At 38.3% G+C, this 23601-nt stretch overlaps 1 protein-coding gene across 1 annotated transcript in view; it reads right to left on the reverse strand.

The window, feature by feature from the left end:
* Window positions 1–23601, reverse strand: part of LOC106707858 (maternal protein pumilio) — a 59708-nt gene that overhangs the window by 27088 nt on the left and 9019 nt on the right. The window contains exons 4-10 of the mRNA XM_014499302.2: window positions 23325–23457; window positions 22941–23090; window positions 22624–22819; window positions 20346–20592; window positions 20006–20078; window positions 19817–19917; window positions 19350–19505 (exon numbers count right to left, since the gene is read on the reverse strand). Coding sequence (XP_014354788.2) covers window positions 19350–19505; window positions 19817–19917; window positions 20006–20078; window positions 20346–20592; window positions 22624–22819; window positions 22941–23090; window positions 23325–23457 — 1056 coding nt within the window. The remainder of the gene's footprint in view (window positions 1–19349; window positions 19506–19816; window positions 19918–20005; window positions 20079–20345; window positions 20593–22623; window positions 22820–22940; window positions 23091–23324; window positions 23458–23601) is intronic.

Raw genomic sequence — 23601 nt, forward strand, 5'->3', positions numbered from 1 at the left:
AACTGCTGAAACCGATTTACACTCTGTCGGAACAAAAAATTAAAGCGATAAAACATTCTACATATTAACGAAGCGGACCACATAACATTCCAACCGATTGCAACATTATATTGATTGCAACTCTTTATTATGAAGGCTGGAAAAAATCAAAAACAGATATTGATAAAGCGAACACTGCCCCACTGTTTGATGCCTACAATAAACGAGGCAAAACAGCTAGAGCCAAAGCGCTACACTCAACGCAGAGCAATTTCGAAGAACAATGAACCAGGATGAATAGTGGCGCAAAGTAAAAAGTCTATTTACATCATATGCACATTTCCTACGGTAAAATGTACAAAACTGCAAAATTCAAATTCTACTTGGGAACTGCTGGTCGGCGAGTTTTTTTTTTTTTGTTGAACAAAATATGTGACAATAGATAAGACAGACAAATATATAGATGAGGATACACAGTGGTGACGGCATGGCATCATTAGCGGCGACAGGAGGTGCTACACATGCCGCTGCGGCGCCGCGCGGCCGACAGACCGACAGTAACGAGCGGCCGCACCTCATCGTGCTAAGAGAGTTGCCCTCGCGGCGAAAATTGTCACGCGACAAACTATGTCACGGGCTATATCATTATTTTGTCACGAATGCCGTAGTAATATCTAGTTGTATAAATGGTCCGAACTGCTAGTTCTCTACATCTTCAAATTAATTACGACAAATCTTTAAGTACTTCACAGTCTAAGATATATGTTCAATTTTTACCGTCGTTATAAAAAGAATTATAAAATACATCGTTTGCTTTGTTGTGAACTACATTTTTTTTGTTAGATGATTTAAGAATATTTTGATATTTTTGTTGTTTTTTAGTTTAAATTTAACTTTTAAGATTTAAAGGAATAACCACATAGCAAAACTTAGTTCGATAACCAGAAATATTTCAATAGTAGAAGAAAAGGATTAAACTATTTTTACCTAAAACTCGGTTAGGTAAAATGTTGCTTTTAGTTGCATTGTGTATTAATCTGTGAAAAGGAATCAATTACTACAGATTCATTAAGAATGGATTATATTCAAGAAAAGCGTTTACCATTATTCTAGTAAAAATCAAGTTTAGAAAAAGTTATCAGCCAGAAATCAGTAACAAGTCAGAGCAAGTTGAACGTCCGAGAAAAGCGTCAGAGCGTGGCACACACACGATGTACGCCTTCAGTCTTGCTACGTAGCAGTCGCCTTGTTTAAAACGTGCCAACATTAACAATTTAATAAATTGAAATCAGCAAATGCTATATGTTGCCTTCATAAGCGGAAATTGCAATAAGAAGTTTTTCATTTTACCTACGTGCCTTTAATTGCAAACAAAAGGCCGCAGTGCGTGCGAACACAGCTACACTAATGAATTCTCATTTTATTAACAATGAGGCGGTCTATGAAGCCTCCGGGAAAGGCGACTTAAAAGATTTAGGTGACAAAGCGTTTTATACACAACAAAACCGCCGATTTGAAAGAACAATTACGCGAGTCAAAGCAGGTATCTTGTAAAAGCGTGGCGAGATATAACAAATCGCTAGCGCAACAAAAGAGGCTTTCTCGCGGCCATTACGGCGGGATGCATGCTAGAAAATGAGGCGAGTGCGGCGAAGCGGGCGAGCGAGGTTCGGCGAGGGACGATTAGCGTATGAGTCCCGGCATCCGCGCGCGCGCCCCAGGGACGGGCCCAATTTACGATTGCCGCAAACAGTATTCTTCGACATGGAGTCTTAAGAGACGCAAGTAGCCACACACGGACCAATAATGTAATTTGTACAGGTATACATGTAATGACATTGACATTTTATTTCACAATTCTGCAGTGCGAATATAGGACAAACACATTAAGTGGTCGTGCGAGACATCGTGGAAGACGGGGCGACGCGAAAGCCGTAATAAGGGCTCCCATAAAATGTTACATTAGGTAAGAGCGGCTTCTGAGGCAGCTATAAATATCTCCGTTCGGAAGTACGGACGAAGTCCCGCGGGACGACGTCGCAGCTCCGGCGGTCGCTGGGACGGCCGTGAACGTGTTGCGCGAATAAAAACATATCTCACCTCACGTTCTGCTTTCCTCCTCGCTTCTCTAATGCCTAAACTAATCAATATTGTTTTAGATTGAAGTAACGGCCTCGCCTTACTCTGTGTACACATCTTTCTCCTTCCTTTTTTACTTTATTTGAATTACATTTTTTATTTCAGTATGAAACATCATACTTATTTTTTTTTTAATTAATAAAGAAATATCGTATTGAGAAAACTGATTCTACCATCATTTCCGCCGGTATTGGCATACAAATATATTTCACACCATTAAATTCACTATAAGCTAAATAATCGCGGTAATGTTGAAAATATATAAATAAAACTACAAAGCATTAATACATATATGGCAAATATATATATACGTAATTCAATTTTTTATGTCAATCAATATATAATAATTTGTCAAATTGTAGTGTGATTATTTAAGCCAAAACTTGAAGGTTTATAAAAACCTTGTGTGTCGACCACACATGAGTGGGAAAAGACCAGGGACATAAATAAAAATGACAACATTAATTTTTATTTGTATCTATTAATATCAATTAAAAATAAAAATCAATATACTTTTTGCTTACAGTATGCTCATTTGCATACACGCGTATGTCAATTTTATTATTTACACTTTTGACATTATTTTGTCAAATAGCATTACAAATCTTAAAACACTGATAGATTTTGTAGAAACTTTGTAAGAAGCCATAGGTTTGTCCTAAAAATTAGTTAGGCAATTACAACTACGCAATTTTTCATGTATGATCATACGAATCCTACTTATATTATAAATGCGAACATTTGGATGGATGCATGTTAGAAGGTATCTCCAGAACGGTGGCATGGATCTCGCGAAATTTTGGCATAGATGTAAAACATAATCTAGAAGAACACATAGGTTCAGTTCAATTCAGTTTTTTTTTTTAATTCGGGCCGGAGGAGTACCGCAGCCCACAGCTAGTTTAATATACAAGGAACATACATTAAAAAAAGAATGTGGGCCATCTTGTTGGATTGCTAGTATTTCCAGTGATAATGAAAATGGGAGCGATTCTCTATATAGACCGGCTATGTCGCTTTCGCGAGAGAAATCTTCTAGTTTCACTCGCCGGTGTAAGTGAAATGAGGCTTTGCTACTAACCGCGGTCCCAGTTGTTTAGTTAGTTTATTTGCTTACTAAAGTGATAATATAGATTTGGGACCAAATATTACAAATAGCAATAGTAGTAGTAGAATTACGAAAATATAAATTTATAAGATTTAAGTTGTCTTTATTGGAATGATACTTCATTCGTTATTTATCCTTACTATATCTTACTTATGTTAATCTTAATAATATTATAAATACGAATTTTTAGATGGATGGATGTTTGTTTGAAGGTATCTCTGGAACGGCTCAATAGACCTAGATGAAATTTGGCACAGATGTAGATCATAGTCTGGAAGAACACATTGGCTAATTATTAAGTATTTTTTTTAATTCTGCGCGGACGGAGTCACGGGCCACAGCTAGTAATATTAAAAATGCGAAATTAACAGTGTCGGTCGCGCTTCCACGTCCCAACAACTGAACCGAATTAAATTAAATTTGGTACTCATAGCCTAGAGCCTGAGAAAGAACATACTCCTTTTTACTTAATGTTAAGTTCGAACCCCGTGACACGAGAATTTTATATATAAGAAATATGAAATTTAAAGTTTGTGAAAGTGTTACCCTCAAGGGTTCAAACAATAGAGGATGAAAGTTTGTATAGGAATTTGTAAGGTTTATGTGAATGTTTGCAATTTAAATATGTTTTGTTGTAAGTTTTTTAAGGTTTAAGTACTTAAAATAATTAATTATTTAATTAAAATGCTACCCGATGACAATTTTTCACGAGGACGAAGTCGCGGGCTCAGCTTATAAAATGGAATCCACGACACTAAGAATATTTTTACCGACAAATATTGATAAAACTCATTAGGAAAACCTGATATTATGTTTGTAACGCACTCTAAATGCGGATGACGAGACCACATTCACGAAATTGTCTCATTTAAAACTTAGTATGTAAATTGTGAATTTACTAATGGACGTTGCTTATAAATTGCAAATGAAGTAAGTACATTAAACGAGAGATTTTGAATACTCATAATTTATTAGTCGCCGTCAGCACAACCTAGGGCGAAATGTTTTAGTTGAATTGAAGCAACCATCCCCGCGCGACTTAAATAAGTCAAAATCATCAAATCACCTTAGTGAAACAAGAAGGCAAACAGAGGGAGACCCTCAAATTGCTTGCCTTATTAGACATGCCGCAAAAGTTTAGAGTGAGCTCAGTTTGCAGAGGCCAGCTCGAGGTTATATAGGTGAGTTTGCTTTGGACGGCATTGTCAACACTGCATAGCCGAATAAACGACCTTTCGACTAAGACTACAATTATACAATATTTATAAAGTCTTGGAAAACATAGTAACACCTCACAAAAAGTGTAAAATAAATATAAACAGCCCTTAAATCTTTTAACGCAATCCACTATGCAAGTGACAAACTTTTTCGCATACAAATTAATACGAAGACATGGCTACCTAAACCAAATGTGTATTTTGTAAATTAACGAAATATATATTGGAATAAAACTACGGTGTTAGGTAATAATGTCGCACGAGTGTTGCGTCGTGAGCGGCGTATGTGTCAACTCCCAGTGCGCCTGGTGGCCGTCCATCAAACGCCATATCAATTACCCGGCCGCCCGCTACATATGTACGCAGCGCCCATCGCTACGAGGCTACGGCCCTGCCTACGCTGCGAGGTGATTAATCCTGTCGATTGCAACTCAACACATACTTCATCATACATTTTAGTTTAATTATACTTTTAGTTTTATTAAATAAATACACACTGATGACAACATGCACTTGCTTTAACAATGTGAAAATTTTCATTAGGAATTCCGTAACGAATTATATTTACGTTTTTATGTTTACTGTTATTATGAGGTAGTCATTATTATTAACTATAATGCAATTGTAGCACATAGTGAATGACATTCAATTCGTCGAAATTATAGATAAAAAATAAAATAAATTATAATGCTTGGGGATCTCCAAATTTATGGGAGGGAACATTTATCTAGCAGACGTTGGAAACATTTAACTGATTTAAGCGCGTCGCTGTAAAGTAATCGTCATAGGGTTTCTGTTAAAATGGAAACGTAATTAAGTTTATTGTTGTTTTCATAGCACCAGTCGTCGGTACCTAACTTGGCTGAGTAACAATCTGCGAGCCGAGTAAACGAATTTTGAATAAAAAGCGGATAGGAAGGGCAGCGAGAGCGCGGCGGGGGAGTAAAACTTTTGTCATTGTTTCAATATCGCGCGGGCAATTAGCGCGACTCGGACCCGCCGCGACCCGTCCGCGTGCCTGCTCCAATCACCGACTCAGCGCCACTCACTCTCCGCCTAACCATTAAAACAATACTTACCAATTCACGTTGCATCGACACTTCAATTAATGATCAAAAGAAAACCAACTCGATGTTGCGAACCAATTTTTCATTTTGATTTAGTCTAAAAATGTTTTATCATTTTTCCTGTACAATAATTGATTTAAATTAAGTTATGAATTATAATGTCCGGTATGATATTAAGGATGTTATGTTGACGATTCAATGTAGGAGGTCAATTTTATATAGGTGGCATTATCAGGACGGTGATAAACTCTGTTGAAAGAAACGTTTGAATCTGGAAAATTCCGCAATTCTCTTCTTTGTTTTAAAAAAGTCGGTCTTTGCTTTCAATGACTCTAAAGTTTTATACATATGCATAGTATAAATAATATTTTGGTGTCTCGTCAGGTAAGCATTATAGAGCCTAACGCAAATACTGGAAATTACAATAATTGTGTGTGGATACATGAGCTACAATCGTTTATAACGTGCGAACAACAATAATTACAAGCAAAGCTTTTGGCGATGTGGCGACAGTGGAGTGGCGATGTAGTGGCGAAGAAGCGGCGATGTCGCGACGGCACACGGGCCGCGCGGTAATTACCGCGGCGGCCGGGCCCGTGCTCTGGGGCGATGGGCGCGCCCGATCTCCTGTCAAAGGATCGCGTGCCGAGCGATGGACGCCCGCATTAAACGCTAGCGAAGAACCCATGCCCCATCAGATAACATGCAATCAATTTCGCGATCTACATGCTTCTACGTCGGCGCCGCCCCTGGACTGACGTCACGCCGATAAGCTTATAGTGCCAGCACACCACTGGTACCACCTACGATCACGTATAACATAATGTTAATCAAATACTGTTTCCGTTTTAAGCGATATATTACGTCATTATTAAGTACTCGAAAAATAACATCTTTTTGCACGACTGGCAAGACGGTAATTTTTATTGCAAAGGTAGCTCATTGAAACCGATATTAAAGATTAAGGTGTTAATAGTTTCTTTTTTTATAATTACTATTGCATGATGTTGCTAAATGATATACAGTTTGTAATCAAATGAAAATAGTGCTCTACTATGTAGAATCAGCCGATGGTGTAATATAAATAGGTATAGATGCATAGAACAATGTTCCACCTAATCAAGGTATTCACCGACACTACGAAGCGAGCAAGTCACGCGATCGTTTTATCGCACACCTTCTTTCTGTTTTATGGAGCAGATAAAGTTTGTTTAAAAAGCTCGCATGTCTTTACTGTATCGACGTCCTCGTCGTGACGAGTGGTGTTACCCTCTTTATCCCTTTACATCGCGCGACGCCGAGGCATCCTTTAGCTTTAAATTATTATCACAACAGAGCAATTTAAGACCTAGTAAGCTTTACCTGAAAACGTGCTAAAATAGCTTTTTAACTTTTATTCTTCACAAGCTTTTCAGCGGTGTTTTTGACACGACTCTCGTACGCTGGCGGCGTGCAGTTTGTGCACGTATTATTTATAGATGAAACTGCGAATAGCCAGTGAGCTGACAAAGCGAGGTAAAAGAGACTGGAAAAGCTCGTTGTGAGTCGGAAAATCCTCGCAAGTCAATTTGGTATTATGAGGTAATGGAGAGAAACGGGCATGATTTACGCGGCGCGGCCAACGAGTTCGCGGGCAGGCACAATTATCGGCCCGCAGGCGCTCTCAATTACAAAGAGGCTCGCCCCCGAGACTGAACCCCCGTCCCGCCTCGGCCCGACCACAAATCTTTTGCTCTTAGTCTTTCTCTATGTTCAAAACAATAAGTTAGGAACGAAATGCGTCGGATTAACTGAAAAACACCTTCCTGTATGTACGTAATATGTCTGATTAACTTCGAAAACATTTTTTATTTTCTTCATCTGAGCAATATAGTCGATATAAATACAAGTTATTATTAATTCACAGTTTCTTCATTAACAAAATATTTAACTAATTATTATCTGTTCATTTAACATTGTATTTAACTTTATAAACTTTAGAATATTTTTCCAATAAAGAAAACTCGTTGGCAGGATTTATCGTTGTTAAATGGAAATGAAGTTTCGAGATGCGATGGGGTCGAGTGTCGCGTTTTAATTTGCGCGGCGACACACGAGTGGAGTCCGTGCCATGGTTTGTGGGCAGCGACGAGTCGAGTGGCTGCTAATTGCAACGCCACGCTATCCTCCACCGACACCGCTCTCGGAAGCTCCCGATCCTCAAATATGTACATTTATAGTTTCATTTAAAATGATGACGTACAAGCGTTATACCATTCATTACAAAACTTACCGTAGGTGTAGGCAATAAAACATTGCCCATATTGTCGATAGCCCGTAATTCGTTCCCTACGGAGGAAACTGATAAGCTCAGAATGACCGTAATCATATCTGTGGACACATTAATTATGTAATTTGACAGTACAAATGAACATGAACACAATCTTAGCTAATTAAACGTAATTTTGTGTTGTTTAAATATAACGTGCGGCTGTGCGGGGCAGGCGAGCAACGTACAGAGTGGGCTTCGCGATCGTCTGAAGTAATTTCTGGAGAAACAAATGAAACTGCTCCCCTCGCGCCAGACAGCGCTTTGCAAACCGTGCAGCCCATGTAATCGGATAATAAAAAGGGCAAACGCGGTAAATATTAGATGAGGAAGACAGTTTTACGAGCACCACCTAATTAAGTGGTGAACCAAACTCAAACCGAAGAAAACGTTTACAGAGAAATAATGCGTAACTGTATGGAGATGGGAAATTGTAGGTTAAACACGATTAAAAGTTTGTTTTTATCTCCATTATTTTCTTCAAAAAGTCACATATACGCGATGAGCATTTACATATAATTTAGCAAAAACATATTACATATATCAAATAAAACAGAAACATCGTCATATCTACGGTAATATGTTGAATGTGTATTTGTGTATTTATTGCTTACGTGTGTAGAGTAGATAGTGTGCGGTACGGGCTTGTGTGCAGCCGCGCGCGTGCGGCGTGTGTATTTCTGGCGCTCAGGTAGGGCGGCTCGCGGTGGAATTCGACCTCACCTGAGACTGATTCACTCTAGCTAAATCAAGACGCTCTACATATTCATTACAGATATTTTCCCATCGCTGCAAAATAGCAATGCCAAATCCTCATGTAATCTGTCGAGTTATGAGCTGTTAGCAAATATGGGATGATTTATCGTTTCCAGACTATTAAGAAAATTGGCGGTCCAAGTTAAACACAATTGTTAGTAATTAACGACAAATTGCGGGCTTGTAACGATTTGTGGTTGTAAGGTTTAATCGCGGCAGGGTTCACAGGCCGAGGTCTCGGGTCCGGCCCGAGGCGATTCATTAGCTGCGCCGCGTCAGAACAAACAAATTAACGCGACGGGCGTGTTTTACTCGATGATAAAAGGGCGAGGGGCGATGGGCATCGCGCCAGCTGCGTGAGGCCGCGCGATAAATCTCGCACCCGGCGACGATAGGGTTCAGTCCTGGAGCGGCCTTTACCTCGTCAACGCAACAAAACTAATCACTTCTACGACAGACACTAAGTCCACGTAAAAGACAATGGTAGCATTTTTTATTCTGAATACAGCTATAAAATAAGAAACATTGTAAAATACGGGCGTTTGCAGGGTGTTAGAGGAGAAATGACCGGCTGGTGGAACACATGTACATTGAGGCGCAACACCCACGGCGCCGCTCCCGCCGCGAGTAAATGGCTTCAGTTAATTAAGTTTAATCAGAGCTCTACGATGTCGGTGTACGGTCGCCGACCATCTGCTAGGCGATACACGCCCACATTGTATTTTGTTACAACTAACACATGCCCAATAACGTTTATCAATGAAACCTTAGTAAATTGACATAAATCCGAATGAAAATCTAACCACAGTGCTATGTTGTCATTGTATAACATGTCACATTGAAATTAATACATAACTTCAAAGGCTTTAAATATTAAAGGTATTGATTGGACATCTAAGATCATAACAATTATTCAGGTATGTCATAATAAATTATCGACCATAATTATAATGAAATTGTATACTCAGGTATAGTAATCCAAAACTAAAAATATAGACAGGTAGTTGGGTCAGCAACGTATCATATCTATGATCAATCAAAACAGTTTTAGACAAATTTTGTTGTTATTTATATTCATAGCATAATAAGTGTGCATTCTGTTTTTAATTTTATAGATTTTTGGGCGACAATCGCATGTGTGAGATATTTTTTTAGTAGATTCGATAAAGAGATACATGTAGAATGTGACCAGTAGCCAATAGTACGATGAGGTGCGGTGCGGTGCGGCGTAGCGTGGCGTGCTGCGCGACCATTAACGCAGCGTGACGGGCGGCCGCAGCGACGGCGGCGGGGTCTGCGCGGCGCTGCCTCACGCGATCTTATCGCACTTTCTGCGAACACTGCATCGCGGCTGCCCTGCCCACTCTCTTCCGTGTCTAACTTTCCCCGCTGTCCTATCTTCTGCAATTCTTCGGGCATAAATTTAATTCAACCTCGTATAATCACTTCATCCGCCCGACGACAAACTCTACGCGACGACGTACATTTATTCAAAAATATTTAACGACGACCGCGAGTCGACAGTGGCGACCGGCGACGGCATAATGAGCGGCGAATCCTTTGAGCGGCACTGCAGCTGGGGTGATTCGAATGTTGAGCTAATTAAGCGGTGCTGATTCGCAGCCGCGGCCGAATTAGTGCGATTGTACTAGTAGTCGACTGCTGCTTTTACAACTAACAATTTTAATGGGCTTCGTTACTTTGCTATTGGAAGGCGTATCCGTTTTAACAATACACTCTCGGTGTGCCGTCGAAACGTTACGGATCAGACAGAAGTTCAAAGTCGACACCCTCGTTCTAATGTCATAACGATGAACTTTAAATATCAATTTCAATGACTTAGAACACTCTAAATGTTGTGAAAAAGGTTATCAGGGCATTGTAAAATTATAAATGAAATCGCAATGCGTAATAAATTACGCGAACAAGTGAAAATGTTAAATCGAAACATATTAAGTTACCGTTCACCCCATTGTAGTTTTACCCCCAATTCTATTAACAATCAACAGTTTACCTTTTTACTACAGCCTGGGTGTTAAAGGGATTGTATTAGTTTTATTAGCCAGGGTGAGGTCGTTACAAAAACGTTTACATTGTGAACTGAATACTAAGAGAGTTCAAATACTAAATAGACCATTTCAAATAACAAATGCTTCGAATCAAAACAGCGTACATCAAAATAAGAAGCTGTATGCGCATAAGCCATATCACATTAATCTGGGTTTCTACACTAAGCTGAAATGTGCCAATGGGTGACATTGCAAATCCGCGCAGAGGCCGCGGGTCGTACGGAGCAAATCCTTTTGCGGAATCTACGACAAATACAAAAGAGGTTCGTGGCCTGTTATTAGTCAACTCGCTAGCGACAATTTTATGTATTCTGATGTAATAACACCAAAATACAATATAATGTTGTTGAAAGCAATGAAACGTAATAATCAATTTATTATTTATGACGATAAACAATACCTACTTAGTCTTGTGAATTCAAAAAAACGTTAAATATTGTACGTCTTTGCGATTCATAAAGTGAAAAGTGACTAAAATACATTATGCACCGATCATTGCGATATTAATTTATTAATATAATATAAAATTGACTCATTGTTTTAAACAAATACTTGTTGATTTATGATCTTGTATAAATAATTATCAATAAACTACGGAAGGACATCTGCTACATCTTGTATGATGTCCTCGGTCTTTATACATTGCTACAATAGTGTTCAGATATCTTAGGCTCTTGACTTCACTATATTTCACAACACAATTTTAGGTGTAGCGGGGCATAGCGGGATACGTGGTAAGGAAGTAAGCAGTGTGCTGATTACCTTGGTCCGCCAAGACTTATAAATTGATTTGAAAAGAACCCTTCCTTGGTAGAAGTTTGTTTTATGCAATTTGTTTCTTTCAAGAATTACAAATCTTTTTGTGCTTTTCGACTCGATACCCGTTGAATTGTGATAATGTCACCATCCTCAGAGTAATTACGAGGTGTCGTCAGTACCGAATAGTATTTAGCAGCACCAATCGTGATGCGACTGCGAATTTAGCCCTTTATCACTCACCCTGATGAGGGACCCCGACGGGTCTGAAGATAGCCGGACTACACGTGAGTTTAGCAGTTACTTTAATTAGTATATCATCATGTCTCACTAAAGTTTTAATAAGTTAAATGATGTTTATCGCAATCAGACAGACAGACATCGCCTAGGGACTTTGTTTTATAAGGTATATACGTGAAGATATACAACAGAATTGGAATGTATCAAAGTATGAATGCATCCTTAGTTGAGTGAACGACTTATGAATGCAACTGTGAGACCAATAAAGCATATCAGTACACAGAGTATAAAATAGTAGCGCGATTTCTATAATAAATAAATAAATAAAAGGTTTCAAATAAAACTTTTAGTTAGGACCCTGCCTAACTAAAAGTTCACACGCGAATTAAACATATCAACTACTGCAAATTTTTTAAACTTGACTTGCTAAAACCACTTGCGCAAAACAAGAAACCTCTATTCGCGTGACTGTCACGCGGAAGGTTTGGATCACTTCCTCTGTTTCTTCACATAATTTGTGTCGAGCGTTGAACGTATCGCATCGTTAAAGGAGAATAATGACTACATTTTTATTTAATACTTGCGCATTCGGCGGACATTGTGCGGACCAATGGTGTCCTTGCTTTGCTATTTGCGATTTAAGTAAACATAACATCATTCATATAGTTGTACACTTTAAGTCAACTATAACAAAAGAATCGTATAGGTCGCTATAAGTCAACATCTACATCATCAATGCGTATGATGAAGCCTGATATAAATGATAACTTAGGACAAATATTCGAAATTTTGTATACACCTATTTGTAGTTCTTAAATCTCAGATTCGTTCAATAACTTTAATATTAGGTTAAAAATATACTTCATATAATATACATATCCACATCAGAAGCGTGACGTATAATAACAGTAAAAATTAATCAATTGTAAAATTTTCGGTAAGATTTCCTTGTGCCGTATCGCGCAAGACGGAACTGAACGGCGGTAACAATAAAAAGAAATTCGTTGCGGCTCGGTTTCTCTTTTGATACATTCTCTCATTTTTTTATTGTACCCATTATTTCATTAATTTTAATTTAATGTAATAAAACATATAATATTCTACAAACCAGTGAGAGAGTAGAACTTCGCTATAAATATGCAAAGGTAAATAGCGGCCACCGTAGCGGAAAGAAATACCTTTTTATTTGTGAAAATAAATAGCTTCGCAAACGAGGCCGAGCGAACGATTAATCTAAGTTAGTGAGTTAACAAGACGGTGAAGTGATCAGCGGGAGCGTTGTTGAAGTTTAATAAGCGTTAGTTAGCGGGCGTTGGGTGCGGCGGCAGCGGTGGCGGTGGCGGCAGCGACGCTGGCAATAAGGCGACTGTTATCTCCGGTGCACGGCGCCGAACAAATTACAGCGCACTCAACTTCTGCCCGCCGCCGAAACCATCGGGTGGCAAGTAATAACTCAGCCACAGCGTTCACTCACGTCATATCGTATCAATTAGGCCGTGAACACAGACTTCAACAGTCGACCAGTAATTAAGTTTCATAATCGTCCGCGGGTGTAGGTATCATGCATCAAATTGTATGCAGTATTTATATTCACACTTGAAATTGCGTTTAATTTAATTTCACATAAGTTAAATTAATGAAATCGGTAACGCAATACATGTGTATGCACACTTCAGTGGGAGATATTAAACGAGCTAGCGCGGCATCTGGTCGTAAAGTAGGCAATTAGGATTTTAAATATGAGCCGCGCAAATGTTAAAGAGCAGCGCGAGTCGAGTCGTCAAAGCGAGAATAATCTCATAACCGCGGCCCGATGACAGGGGCAGCTTACACCGAGCACCCTCGGGCTTAACCAGATTGTTCTTTGACCGAGCGACCAGGCTTTATACTAAATACGTGACGCTACATTATTCTTAACAGAACAATTGTAAGTTTTGAAATAGCTATAAAGCCAGTCTCGATGGGAAACAATTGAAGCGCATCGGTTTCGGTGTAACGTGTAATTTTAGGTGAACGAGGAACGATAAAATTGCGATAAGTTTTGCAAGGCATTGCGGGAGACGCAGGCGGTGCGGGAGGTGCGGTCCAAATGCTTAAATTTCTCCGCGGCCGGTGGTGCGTGGCGGCGTGCAATCGGGCGCGCTCCTCGATTCCGATCCGATTCACGCGACCACCGTTCGCTCCGTTGCAACACAGTGTTCGTGGTTCCGACGAAAGAAAGCGCCATAACGTCATAAAGCAGTTTGGATTTAACGGTAAATTAAGTGAGACCATTGCAATGATCTGTAAAGTAGTGCACGAGCTAAAAAGGAAATTGTATGAAACACTATTATTATATGAGAATAAGTATTACGATCGTTGATTTTCAATTGAAAACACAAATTAGGAAATGCTGTACTCTCTAGATTGTGACGCCAAAGCCGAGAGGACTTTGCGAGTTCCATACTGATTACAGCTCCATATTTGATGAGCCACTCACGTGAGGTCGCAACGGACCGCAGACTAATTTCAATACCCATCTGATTATTTAATAAGTTGCGCCATGCGTGACTAGGCAATGGAAAACATAAGAGACTATGCGATTAATCTTTTAGAACTCAGTCATTTACTAATCTATACTTGAAGTCGCCCGACGCGGATACAGTACCTGATACATATTGACAAATTGGTCATTTTTCGCATGACATACAGATGCATGCAGATGCGCTTGGAAAAATCCAAGGGGAAAGTGTAAGTGCGCGAGGGCGGGCGGGCGTTCGGGGCGAGGCGAGACTCGCAGGAGGCAGAAGACGGCCCGCACACAGTTTAATTTCCCACGAGGTCGATCTCGGCGCCGCGGAGCGCAACCCGCGGGAATTAATTGCCAGTAATGAATAGTCAAGTGAACGTCCGTTAATTATACATAAAGTTAAATTCAGAAAACAATCTAATCCACTAATAAATCGAATTTAGTCTTTGGTAGTGAAATGAGTTGTTTACATAATGTGCGACAGAATCGGTGGAGTCAGCCGTTGCGAGGCCGCAAAGCATTGAAGCGCGGTATATTACATTTTCACACGGCTTGCAGATTAACAAACTAAGTAGTGACATAATTGTTGAGAGTGCAACGACCTCTCGTTACCGCTGTGATCAGCGGACCGAAGGCAAAGAATAGGAAGAATGAAGTTAGATTTGTATAGAAAATATTTTTAACAAGTCTTGGTAATGATGGCCAGAATGGACGATGTGGGTTAAGGGAAAATATATAAAAATAAAAAAGAACCTTTACTTCAATTGCTTTCATATTTGCAAATATTAAAAAGAAATTGTACCGACGTGAACTTCGATAAGGCATGTTATAAAGGTATCGTTCTCTGGCAGCGGATAGCGTCGCAGGTTTCGTTCCGATTATATCACGCCGCCATACCGTTACAATCGGTAATGTTATGTGCAGTTAGGGTGTGGGTTTATTGCTTCCTAGTGACGCGTAGTGTGAACATCCCGGAGATAGTCACTCGTTAGCTGGGGCCACGTATCCACTTTGGAACGCTATACTTGGTACTATCAAATATAACATGTATTCAATATTTATTTAATTGGAACATCAAAACCTTTGACGATACCTGTTGTTGTGTTTTGAGAAGTAAAGGTTTGTACCCATTATAAAACTTATAAAAATCAAATTGTACAGTACCCTGCACATTACTGTAGGTGAAGACACCGTTGCTAGTAACGCTTCTATAAATTAAAAACGTAACATTTCTACAAAGAAACGAGCGACGTGAATTTTTAAAAGTAACTGTACGGAGACTCGGCAAGTGTGCGTAAATTAAAGCTTTGTCTGTAGGAGTACAGAATAATTACTTTTTTGTTTGTACGCATTCGTAGAGGTAACTTGAATTACCTCACTGTTGTATACTTTCATAAGAAGAATGTGGAAGTCTGTTTATTGTCTACAAGTGCAATAAAAAATCTTAAGGAAATAATATATTTGTTTCAGTCTCATGAACGAAAAGAAAGATTATATTTATTTTTTGTAATATCGAAAGAACTTTAACGCTATTCTGATGTCTCTTTTAAGGACCTTAATATGTTATCTATATAATCCTTCAACCAAGAAAAACGATCAATCCAATTTATTCGTTAACGCAAGTCAATGAACACAATAATCGGAGGCAACAAAAACCACCAGGTGCAGACACACAATGCGTCAACAAAAACAATGAGTAAATTACCATTCCATTGTAGCACTTCGTTTCATATTCGTTTGTTTGTAAATCGTGTCATCAAATCACTTGTGGAGCTGCAACCTGCTAATTGTGTAATTATCAATGACAAAATCGAACACGAACGAAAGCAATTTATATTGTACTGCTTCATTATAACTTCATACATTCACAACTTTCTACTCTGTTGGATTTTTAACTTTAGTTCCGATACCTGGACGTCAAAATTTTATTTTGTTATATTTATGAAATCAAATATGTATTAGAATTTTTGAGATCAATTAGACCAGTGGTTCTCATTTTTTTTAAAGCAAAGTATTTGCCGGAACCTTAGATTCTAGGTTTGGTTATTCTGGGCCCTAGAATTAATCGAATTCTATTCTTGCGTCCCTCGTTCGTTCTGTATATAAATCTTTTGAGCAATTTTTCCCTGGAACCTCATAGTCCCCTTTCTTTTAGTTATGATCAGTACCTATTCTCGTGAACCCCGAGAAAGGCTTCGCCATGAAAAACGACAAAATTAGACTTGCAATATTTGATTATGATTAAAACTTTAAGTTTGCTTTAAATTATTTATAATCAAGAGGTCCATGACCCGGATCAGTAAATGACCGCAAACATCTTAATGTACTACGCGCTTCTATTGTATGGGCAATTTAAATACCTAAAACTGTACTTTGTATTACCATATTTCAAAAAAAATGTAACGGTTAAGATGCGGGTAAATCTGCTTTTTTTATTTACATTACGATCGATTTATATTTGAAATATTTATATATATTTTATAGACATATCAAAACCTGTGTTTACAATGTGCAGGGTATACAACAGGACTTTAGTCTGACGAGACGATTGGAAGGCCCCTTATATTAGAACCTGGATCACATAATTTGAAGTAACCACACAGCGATCAGTCAGGAAGCGATCCGCGCGGCTCGCAAGTCGTGCAATTGTGGGGGTTAACGTACGCGATATACGAGCAAAAGAATGTCAAACACAAACCGCGTTAGTTAAAATTCTAACGGCGTTATGTAAACCTAAGTCGCTTGATGCGATTCAATTTGATTAATACTTATACAAAAACTTAAGTAATGTGAAAACTATTAGGTAATAGGAAGTTTCTTTCTCGTAAATAGATGTAATGTGAGAACGATTTATTTTTTTAGTGTTTTATACAACGCATTTTTATTTTGAAAATATCTAAGATACTTTCAGGAAAAAAAATTTAAAGTTGACCTTTTCAACCATATTTTTCCGATACAAATATAAACTTTACAGTAAAAAAAAAAAACATAAATGTAATGTTCTACCGAACAATTAAATCTACATGGCAATCGCTTTATTTACCGAATAGCGATTTCACGAATGTATGATACGATACATCTTTATTATGACTGATTTTTTCAAGGTGATGGGGCCAAACATTTTAATCTTGGGTCATATTACAAAGACTATTAGCGTCTCGCTTATTACTATGAGGTGAATGTCCTGCTTAAGTTAGTTTACATAAAAACTGGACGTATTTTTTATCATGCACGGATTGTGAATTTTCAACGCAGTTAATGGTTTCTGATCGCTGATCAATTAAAAAAAAGATACAAAAACACATAAAACAAATATAAATTATTTAGACGTCATATATATATTTTTTTATTACAAGTAATTCAATTTCGACTTATACGAGGAATATATTCTTTCACGGCAATTAATTTGAATAATAGGTGTACTAAGTTCTACGTTCTACATATTGCACAGAAATGAAAATATTTCGTATAAATAATCACATGTTACATTTTAGGTGGTTGAGTAGTAAATTGATGTTGAAATTTAATAAGGAATGAGCAAAACTGAACATTGGAAAATATTTGTCGACAGGCGATAAACCAAAATATAAAAATCTCTGAAACATTACACCAAGGAATTGTCTTTACTTATGACTATTCTTACTTTTAAAAAAAAAAAGAAAAAATTTGTTTATAGTATAGTAGTAGAGCAAATACAGATTATTGAAAGAAAACAAAAATGTTTCTTTATTTGTTACTTTGTTTACTGACAGTTGAAGAGCATGAAGTATTTTAAATCGACATTTGTTAATTATAATGCTATATTTTTTACACTTATAAATGTCGAATTAATCACAGTTAATTTCTAAGCATCAAAATATAGGCTATTATTTTTTTTCAAAACAACACGTTAAGCCTTTCAAGCACACTGAGAAAACAAATATCACGTCACATACGACATACTGTAGGAGCTTCTTTAGTTTATTATTGCCAGTTTATGACGAAAACAATAAAAAAGTTAAAAATTTAATAATTGCGTAAGAAAAGAAAACATTTACATTAAAAGCAATAGATATCATACATAATAAATTAATATCCTGGAAGTACTACCGGATCAACGTGTTTTTCTTTACCAATCTTATACAATGAATTCGAGAAAGGGAACAACCAACCCGTTCAACCTGTTCATGTCCATCACAGACTATTTGTTGGGTGTGTAATTTATATTGAATGGACATGGAGAAGTTTCCAGCCGCATTTAAAGTATCTCTTAGTAGCCAATTGGGTAAGAAGTGAGATGAGTGCCTACAATACTTATATGTGAATCAAATAGCTGCAGAAATTGTAACTGCTGATGTATTAAAAATTTTAAATGATTGATCAACATGTAAACGCTATTAGTTACACCAAATTGTATTATAACAAGCGGATTTATTCACTGTTTCATATTAGCTTGGTGTGATATTAACCACTAGTAAAATTCAAACTCTGCGTTGTAAAACACATATCAAAAAGTTATTCAAAAGTCAAGTCATACTTTTTACACTATCTATACCCAATACTCTATATAAACAAATCAATTTTATACATTTTCTACAATTTAATTATTCTAAGTAGTCAAAAAAGCATTCGATAAAACTTGGAACCTCAATTTAAATCAATCTGCAATCAGTATATATATATCATTCAATATGTTGAATGATAAATGTTACATAGTGTCAAAACATACACGTCATTTTGTGGATTAATTCGTTCAATGTGCAATTTGAATTCTTTATAATTTGCCTAGAACGACAAATGTTCAGCATTCCATCGATGACAGATGAACATTATTTTTATATTTATATGTCTTCTTTATATGTTGTAGTTTTCTACAGATATAGTTTCAACAAATCCATGACTAGCACAAATTTTACATAAATCTATAAGCACTATATCTCATAGATTATTTTTTTTATAAGGGAAGGGAGCAAACGAGCAACGGACCGACTAAAATTATTTGATCCGACGTCCATGGACATCCGCAACACCAGAGGAATCGCAGATGTGTTGCTGGCCTTTAAGGACGCTCTTTTCTTGAAGGCCTCTAAATCGTAACTGTTTGGAAATACCGCTGAGGACAGATTATTCTACAACGCGGCTGTGCGAGGTAGAAAGTTTCGCGAATACCTCATAGATTTATCATAGAAGCTGGTTGTTACTATCAAAGCATGCGGACGTACCTGCAGCTCGAAGGGCTGGTGGTGCTGGGTGGAGTCGGGCGCGGGCTGCACGACGGAGGCGCCATTGACGAGGCTGGCCGCGGCCGCCACGCCGCCCACGCCCGAGTTGGCCGCGCCCACGCCCACGCCGCCCACTGCGCCCACTCCGCCCGCGTACTGCGCCCACACACAAACATGTACATCTCTCATATCACACATAGTAAAGCGCATAATGTAGTTTTACAGTAGTTATTAGAAATATTGGTAATGATGTCGTACTTTTATTGTAATAATCAATACTAATTCAAATATAATTTTAGTATTAAGAGTGCAATAAAACAGAATACACAATAAAACAGATGGTCATCTATGAAAATACGACAGAACAAGAAGTATGAAGTTAATTCTATTAGTTTAAATAATTTGTATAAGGGACTTGTGAACTTGATTATTTCAGAATGAAAGATATAAAAGAAATCTACAATAACCTGCTGTGTAGTTGCAAAGCTGTTGTTATCAAATTGTGGATGCTGCTCCATTTGCAAAACGAGTTCAATGTGCTGATTCATGGAGTCGTTCAAAGTCATACCTGTAAAAATTATTTTAAAGTCAGTACTTATTACTTAACAAGTAAATCAGTTAACAATTTAAAGATATATGAAAACAAGTATAGTTACCAGGGTGAAGTTGCGGATGCTGTGGATGCGGCAATCCTTGCAGCGGCGGCACGCCCAACATACCCGGGTGGTGCTGGAGAAAAATAAAATATAACTTTTACTATTTCTTTCAGACCAAATAAAGTAGAAATTTTGAATATAATGAAATAAAACCAAAAGGAAGAGAAATCAAGAGAAATTAAAAGTTACTTGGTTCGCGCTAAGATGGTACATCTTTCATCTAAATCATTACTTATCATGAGGTGGAATTGGTTGTTATTCGTTGTAAAAAGAGATGAAAATCGTTTGCTTCTTCACAAAAATATAACAAGAGAGAAAGAGATGATGTATATATGTGTACCTGTGGATGCTGCGGGTGTTGTGGGTGCTGCGCGTGCGGCGCATGCTGCGGATGCTGCGGGTGCTGGTGGTGCTGGTGGTGCGGCATATGGGGCAGGTGGTGCAGCGGCGCGGGCGCAGCGGGCAGCGCGTGCGCGGGCAGCAACGGGAAGGCGGCTGCCTCGCCATTGCGCACCACCCCGCCGCCGCCACCACCGCCGCCCGCCTCCTCCTCTGCCGGCGATGGCTGGCGCGAGCCCGGTGTGCGACTACCACAACACAAGAAAAACTTTTATTACAACATACTAGTTAAATTGATGGCTCCTACGAATGGGCAAATTGACAACTTTTCAGGAGGCTCTCAAATTTTCAACCATTTAGGAAAAGATGTCGCATAGGCCCATTTACTTCAGGAAAAAAAACACGTTTACTCCTGTAAATGTGTATTTGTGTTTAGTCCACATTGTTAGCTAGACTCAATCGTAGCTTTTAATATAAAAAAGTAAATATTATCAATTTGTTACTTTGGCCCTTAGACATAGGGCCCATCGAAATGTTAAAAAATACTATTGCTAGATGCCGCGCCACAAAATGACCTCTAAAGTACTGTGCGTCAAATATTTTATCTCGACTTGAATTTTAATTCTATTCAGTAAAACAATACTTTTTAAAAATGTTAAATTAGAACATTTGCGATGTTATTCATTCGCTATCTAAAAATAACACGTAGAAGGGTTGGGGTTGAATTCGATAAAAAAGGGCTACGCCGCATAAATGCACATACAAAAGGGGACGAAGCCGGTTTAACCGTTAGAACATGCTTCAACCTGCCAATAATACGTTTTTTAATTCCTTGCATCAAAATAAGATAAATATTATGAAATTTTTGTATAAATTGTGTACAATTGTTTCCAGTCTCTATTTTGCTTCAATGTCATTACGAGATTAATTTAAATCATTACTGACATTTAAGTAATGAAAGTCAAAAATATTATATCAGTTTAGTAAATAAATATTTTTATATCAGTTCCTAAATCGCTTCATACGATAACGCCTATTTATCTATATTAATATTATAAAAACAAAACATTTTATTGTTTGTTTATTTTAGACTAGCGACCCGCCCCGGCTTCGCACGGGTGCAATGCAAAATATACCTACTACAGAATAAATGCACAATTTATTTAAGGTACTTAAATGGATAAGGATTAATGCTGTATTGTTTAAATGGTAAAAATGGTTATGCTGGGTTATCCCTAAGAGATAGACATATACCATCGCGGACTTTTTTGTTGAACTTTTTAAGGTGAACAATACTGTAGTACATTATTTTGGTCTATCTCGTAGGGTTCAGCCAGCGTTTGCAATATAAGCGCAAAAAAACGTGCTTATTTACGACATCACATTAGAAAATTTTAAATTTATCAGTGTTTCTCTACTATATTATGCATTTATTATACATACAAACCTTCCTTAAGAATCACTCTATCTATTAAAAAAAACCGCGTCAAAATCCGTTGCGTAGTTTTAAAGATCTAAGCATACATACGGACATACAGCGAAAGCGACTTTGTTTTATACTATGTATTGATAAACTTATAAAACTACGTACACATTTCAACTATTCTTTCCAGTAGAAAGCACATCTATCAGCATGTAAACATTGGCTATAAGATATTTCAAGTTGCCCTTTTATTAACGTCAACGAATCAACGAAGCAGGTATATTCTTAAAACAGGAACAAGTAATAAAATAGTAATAAAAGTAGAGAAGTCAATATAAGGTACACTAAACAATGATACCATTCAATTTAACAGATAAACGGAACGCCGCTTTATAATAATCAGAGGAAAGCTTGTTTACGGTATGAATCATATTATTTTATAACGACTTGATAAAAGATTACGTCCGTCGCGGTGCGCCGTTGTGGCGGGGCGGTGGGGCAGTGGGGCGCGGGGGAGAGAGTCATCGAGTCGCCGGCGCACGGAGCAACGGCGAGTGGCATTGACAGAGGCCATGATCCACGGAACGCGGTTATTGCCCGCGCGGCCCGCACGGCGCACGAACGTCGCCGCGAGCCGCGACACATAGCAATTTAACTCGACGCCCCACCGACCTTCGCGACGAACCACAAATTGATACGATTTTGATAACACGAGTGGATACCGCCTCGAAAGTTTCCGTGAGCGCTTCACACATTATACGACTTTCAATAACATGGTTCACTATCTAAATGAGGGCGTTTTTAAAGGTAAAAAAACAATATTAATAACCGAGATTTGTAAAACACTATCACTTACTTAAATGCTTTATCATCTTCTTGTCCATTGTGCAAGCCGTTGGGTAGACCTCCATGGTCATGCAGTTCGTGTAGATCTTTCTCAAATGGCGACGACGACTTATCTTCGGGGCGTTCTTCCAGCACCATACCGCGAAGTCCGGCCACGACGCCGGTTACCTTCTCACCAGCCCCGCCGGTTGCCACTCCGCCTGCTTCTGTGCAGATACAAAACGGCAACGTTTATTACCTACGCACATTCACTAATACATGCTTTACGTTACGTAACAAACATTCACATTCAGCAATTAAAATGTAACAAAAAAAACTTTTTTTTACCAGTCGGTGATCCTCCCAGTACATATTCAACCATTTTGACCCCTAGCCCCGCGGTATCCCGAGGTGAAAGGATGCTGCCGGCGTCGCCGCCGGGAAAAGCGACACCGCGACGCGTGCCCATCATGGGGACACCGACATTATGTTCAACAGCTAAAGAAAATATTTATGATAGTTAAAAAGAAAATAACTAAAAATAATACGAGAAGCTAATATGTTACGAAATAGACACAACATTAAGTTTGTACTTGCATGAAAATAAAACTAACTACATAGAAAATTTGGGACGCAAACTCCATTCCCGCCGTTTGTTCCCCACATCGAATTACAAAGAAGTGCAAGTAGCAAGTAGTACAACTCTACGCTAGTAGATGTGTGATGGCGAACCTTGAGCTGACCAAGTGGGATCTCGCCACATTTGCTCGGGGTTCAGCTGCAGTGGTGGCAGATGCGGCGGGCCCTTGCTGTCGCCGCCAGCGCCAGGACCCTTGTCCCATAGTTTCTTTGCAGCGGGTGCAATCTAAATGAACAACAGGAGAACCTTGATGTAGGAATTATCAACTTTTATTTTCTTTGCTTCATGTTAGGTTGTTTGATTTTTTGGGGAAAAATAAAAACACATATTAAAAAGAAGTCGATGAGAAGAGAAGTTGAGATGTTATTT

This window comes from Papilio machaon, chromosome 3 (genome assembly GCF_912999745.1).
Source record: "Papilio machaon chromosome 3, ilPapMach1.1, whole genome shotgun sequence".
NCBI classification, from domain to species: domain Eukaryota; kingdom Metazoa; phylum Arthropoda; class Insecta; order Lepidoptera; family Papilionidae; genus Papilio; species Papilio machaon.